The 5,897-nt window shown below is 36.4% G+C and overlaps 1 protein-coding gene across 1 annotated transcript in view; it reads left to right on the top strand.

The window, feature by feature from the left end:
* Window positions 1-377: 377 nt before the first annotated feature.
* Window positions 378-5,897, top strand: part of LOC106877222 (tyrosine-protein phosphatase 3) — a 20,936-nt gene continuing 15,416 nt past the window's right edge. Inside the window, exons 1-3 of the mRNA XM_014926080.2 lie at window positions 378-2,110; window positions 3,106-3,361; window positions 4,077-4,285. Of these exons, the coding sequence (XP_014781566.1) occupies window positions 1,002-2,110; window positions 3,106-3,361; window positions 4,077-4,285 (1,574 nt within the window). The 5' untranslated portion in view covers window positions 378-1,001. The remainder of the gene's footprint in view (window positions 2,111-3,105; window positions 3,362-4,076; window positions 4,286-5,897) is intronic.

Genomic DNA, 5,897 nt, shown 5'->3' with positions numbered 1-5,897 from the left:
TAGCTCACATCTCCTCCCCCCCTCTCTCTCTCTCTCTCTATATATATATATATATATAATAATAATAATATTAGGGACAAAATCCAAAATTACAGGTAAAAACTCAATTAAAATCAATTTATAAAAAATTAAAATCAAATATATATATATATATATATATATACACGTAAACTCTTGGCTATTGAGTCACTTGTTTCTGTTAAATATTAATAACACACACATACATATACATAATATGTGTGTGTGTATATGTATATATATGTGTATGTATTTACACATACACACACACGTATATGCCGACAGATTTTGTTACCGGTTGAACTCACCGAATCGGCCGTTTCCGGCGATGACGTCATCGATGACATCACGACGCGCCACCGTTTGAACGACAACAACGCGCAGCGGTGCGCGTTCTCTTCGTTCTTGAGATTAATTTTTTTTTTTTTCCTTCTTGCCATTGACATTTTACTCTCTTCACCTTCTGCTCTGGAACGATGATGTCGAAAGATTAGGGCTGGAGCTTTTAACATAACTATACGACGCACGCAGTTACATATACACACACATCTATCTATCTATCTATCTATCTATCTATATATATATATATATATGCAATTTTGGTAAACGCCAGTTTGGTTCTTGGAACTCATCTGATTTTACCAAAAGCAATTACAAGGTCGAAATTTTTTTATTTATTGTCGCGTTAAAGAGAGAAAGAAAGAAAGAAAATATTACCAATAGTAAAAGAGGCATTGGAAAACTGGGAAGAGATCTTGTTTGAAATATTATTATATTTTTTTGGAAACGTTACATGAGAATAAGAAGAGAAAGAAAGTTTGAGTTGTATTTGAAGTTGGAGAACGCGACCATAGAATCACCAAAATTCAACTGATTTGGTTGAGAGGGTTTATTAAACATTCATTTTAACCTCTTTTAAGAGGTGAAGTGTTTTGTTTTCTAACCCAGCTGTTTGTTTGTCTTTTTGCCTGGTGAAAATAGACATGGAGAAATATCTAGAAATAGCAAATAACGCTGAAATTCCAAACATACAAAATTCGATATGTCCGTTGGATATTTCGGAAAATGATCGAAGTTCAAGAGAAGAGAAACTGATTGAAAATCAAGAGACCAATGTTAACTACGGACGGGCTATGGTTAATTCTGCAACTGTTAATGATGGCTTAACACCTTGTAAAATAATGAAAAAAGAACCCAAAGACATGGATTCTTCGACAGATCGCCAATTTAACACTATAATCCATTGGAACTCACAGAATTTAGATAACAATTGTCATATTAGTCGCAGCTGTTCGACAGCTATAGATATAGGACAGAGTAGTAGTATTGTTACAACCGTTTGCTCTATGGCTAGTAACGTTACATCTTGTTATAATAATAATAATGATAATGTTGCAACTGTCGAGAACGAAAAAATAAACATCTGTTCGGGTTCAGCTGTTGATGTCGATGGAGTGACTGATATTTCTGGGAAGGTTTCCTCGGGCGTGGCACGTAACACATCGGCTGTCAGACAGAATCTCTGCAGCGACGCCATATCTGAGGTGTCGACTTTGATTCCTTGTTCCAACTCAAATAAGACCACCGCCACCAATAATAATAATCATAATAATAATAATAATAATAATAATAGCAACAACAATGACAATAGTATTTCTTCAGACACAACCCCAAAGCTCCCAAAACTCATTTCAAGTCCAAACAAATCAGAAATTGTAAACCCAGGACCAACAATTCCTCTTATCTCCTTTGACCATTCTGAGCAGACTTCTAATACAACCGAACTCGGATTGAATGTCAGCAAAAATGTCAACCAAAGCAACAGTCTTGTCGGAAATGGTACCAAAATTCCTCAGGGAGGTTTAAACATCAGCTTGTTGCCCTGTCAGGTTTCCAGCGATGTCCCCGACCATCTGCTTAATACAATGAGGTTAAATAATACTGAGACAGCATCGACCACCACTTCTCCAGCTTCTGCTTTTGTGCCTCTGTCTTCCTCTAATTGTGGTTATAGATCCATCCACAGAAGGGATCACACACCCGTCTCACATCTTTTACCAGCTTCCAAACTTGATAGCTTGCAAAAAGAAAAGTAAGATAAAAAAAACTATTATTTAAAGCTTTACTCTCTCATCTGAGTTGAATGCCTATGTGTGTGTGTGTGTGTGTGTGTGTGTGTGCAAACATACTCTCTCTCTTTTACTTGTTTTAGTCATTTGACAGCGGCCATGCTGGAGCACCGCCTTTAGTCGAATCAAATCAAACCCAGGGCTTATTCTTTGTAAGCCTAGTACTTATTCTATCGGTCTCTTTTGCCGAACCGCTAAGTTACGGGGACCTAAACACACCAGCATCGGTTGTCAAGCGATGTTGTGGGGGACAAACACACACACACGCACACACACGCACACACACACACACACACACACACACACACACACACACACACACACACACACACATATATATATATATATATATATACGACGGGCTTCTTTCAGTTTCCGTCTACCAAATCCACTCACAAGGCTTTGGTCGGCCTGAGGCTATAGTAGAAGACACTTGCCCAAGATGCCACGCAATGGGACTGAACCCGAGCCCATGTGGTTGGTAAGGAAGTTACTTACCACACAGCCACTCCTGCGCCTATGTACATGTATGTGTTTATACAAAAATATGTGTGTATACATATATGGGGTAAATTTTCAGATTAACACCCACACGATTTTCACTAGGGTGTTTTAGGTTTTAGGGAGTAGGATTAAGGTTAGGTAATCGTACGAGTGTTAATCTGAAAATTTACCCATATATGTATGTGTGCATATATGAATGTATGTATAATATGTGTGTGTGTGTGTAATTATGAATGAAAGCAGAGGTATAAAAACGTTTTTGAGGATTCACAGTTAAGTTTTCAATATTGAGAACATTAACTGGGTCTGAACTGAAAGTACCTCCATAGAGAACCACTCAATGCATGTTTTTTGTAGAGAAGTATTTAAAACTAAATGATTATATATTTTAATGTATTTGTAGCTTCAATTTAAAAGATAACTCAACTGAAGTTCCTTTATTGCATTTTTTAAGCAGCCCACTTGGTATTTTAAATGGTATGCAAGGAATTGTTGCACCAGTTGACCATCACGCCAGTAGTCAAGAGACATTTTCTTCAATTTATGGTCAACAATCGGACAATAATATCATCTTAGTCACACAATCTCCACATCACCTTGAACCACTTAAAGTCTCTCAGACTGGAAACCAAATAGTCCATACTCCTATATCAAAAGCTAGCCATGTGATTTACTGCCATAATGTTTTAAACAACGGATTACCATTACAGGTATCAAAAAAATTTCCTTCATTCTTTCATATTAGCCTCAATATATTGTAAAGAATATGTCCTCATGTATATTATCTTTGAAATGCTAAATGATTATATTAAAATAATTACAATGGAGACACGACCCTTATGTTACCATATTTCTGTTGAAATACAACTGCTTTTTGTTTCAATAAATTTTCAAAATAGTAAAGAATTTAGTGAAATAACTTTGTCATCAAACTAGTGTTTGGGATATAAATTAACCCAAAATTTTAAAGGAAGGTTTTAATTAAGATCACTTTATGAAAATAGGAAGTTTTTATCACAGAACTCAGGTTGGTTGACTAAGTTCAGTCAGTATAAACGATAAGAATTTAGAAATAATCTTTGTCTCATTTTTATATAGCACCAATCCCTATATGAAGTTAATCGTTTGTAGTAGAACAATTAATTTAATTAGCAGTTGAGCTAAGTTTGATGTAATAATACATTTACATCTTTAAACTTAATAAATAGAGATCACAACGAAATGCAAAGTTTGTTTCATATTTTTCTCAAGTCCTCAATATCTTTTGTAAATATATTCATAAATTTAATGAAATAAAGAGTAAATCTAAGAAGACACTAATTTGCATTCGATTTTTTTTCTGTTCATAAATTTTAATTTGTATCGTCAAAAAATATTGCCGAAGTATTTTTAATTTGAGCTAATGTAGTTATTTATTTTTTGAAGCTGAAAACACCAACAAACAGTTTGAATTTGAATAGCAGCGGAGAAGAGAACAATAGTCCACCTGAAAATTTGTCCAACTCAGTGACTTCTTTTAAAAGTCCAAATAATACTGAAGATAATATGGTATCTTATAACAAAACAGATCAAACGAATGCCAAAGAAGATGATCCATCCCGACATCAGCATAATTTGAATGAAAGGAAAAGAAGGTTATTTTTAAAAATTTCTTTTTTAAAATTAGTTTTATGGTCATTATCGCCATCATCGTATTTTACGCCTGCCTTTTCAATGCCAGTATGGGTTTGATGAGTATTGAGGGTATTCTCTGGTCATATGCCCCCCCCCCATCCTCGAGCCAACCCTTACAGGAAAACGAGTGAGGTACTTACTTTATTCCACTGATCTTTGCGGAACTGTCTGTGGCGTATTCTTTACACATGACAAGCTTTAGCGCTTGTTTATAAAAGAAATCGATACTGATTTGTTTTGGTTGGGTTTAAGCCAGTTTGTCAATGGATAGTAAATTGACGTCAATTTTGTTTGGCTCATCTGATATGATATGCCAACAAAAGAGCCTCTAGGTGGTGGCTTGTTCTGCTGGAAATAGTAGCCAGATTTTTGCTCAAATGACACCCTACCATCTTGGAGAAAAATGGTAAGGTGTCATTTGAGAGAGAAAGAAGAAACACATTGGATAAGGTAGTCTTAGATATACAATGCCCCCACAAAAGATGGGATTGTCTTGTCCTGTTATTGATCTGTTCAATCTTAGGACTAAACTCAAGAATCAATCAAATCTTTGATACACTGACAAAGATTACTCCTTTACTTCTTTGTCTTTCGATGGTGGGGTGGGTGGTGAAAAACAAACCCTACAAAAACTGAACAACAGATTGAATGATTAATGACCAAATTGCCATACTTTGTTACTTTTGATAAACCCAAAGTAACACATTTTATTCAGCCATGTTGTGCATGGTGTAACACATAGGTTCTCAAAGTGGGCGCTACCCCACTACACCCGTGGGCGTTGAGAGACTCCAAGTGGGTGCTGGTGTCTAAGGGGATGATGCAGGATGGGGGAGAGAAAAAGGAAGGATTGGGGGAAGCTATGAATTTATAATATTATTATCGTATTGTATACAAATTATATATTATATTAAATATCAAATGATTCATAGTATATATAAATTAGTAAAATATAAAATATTTATTTATATATAATAATGGGGGTGGGGGTGCTGAGGGTATCTTGTGGCCATGAGGGGTGCTGTGGCCCCTAAAAGTTTGAGAACATCTGGTGTAACACATGTGAAGGTTCATGACCTTGTGTTTGGGGTAGTACACTCCCAATTGCAAGAGTGTAGATTTGGTTCCAAGATTAGGCAGTGTGTTGTGTTCTTGAGTAAAGCACCTTATTTCATGTTGCTCCAGTCTAATCAGCTGTAAACGAGTAAGTTTGCGACAGTGGAATGTTTGTGAACTTGCCCACTTATATGGCTTTGAAACTTGATAACTGGCCCTGTGAGTCCTGGGTCACATTTATTTTGCTAGATATGTTGGTGACCTTTAAAAATTCAACTGAATACTTCTTTGTCACAGGTCTATTTGAGTAAAGTTGACAGAGTACTCAACAATAGGCGTAGGAGTGGCTGTGTGGTAAGTAGCTTGCTTATCAATCACTTGGTTCTGGGTTCAGTCCCACTGCGTGGCACCTTGGGCAAGTGTCTTCTACTATAGCCTTGGGCTGACCAAAGCCTTGGGCTGACCAAAGCCTTGGGCTGACCAAAGCCTTGGGCTGACCAAAGCCTTGGGCTGACC

This window comes from Octopus bimaculoides, chromosome 5 (assembly GCF_001194135.2).
Source record: "Octopus bimaculoides isolate UCB-OBI-ISO-001 chromosome 5, ASM119413v2, whole genome shotgun sequence".
In the NCBI taxonomy this organism is placed as follows: Eukaryota; Metazoa; Mollusca; class Cephalopoda; order Octopoda; family Octopodidae; genus Octopus; species Octopus bimaculoides.
The sequence above is the reverse complement of the archived record's forward strand: the minus strand, read 5'-3'. Positions and strand labels throughout refer to the sequence as shown.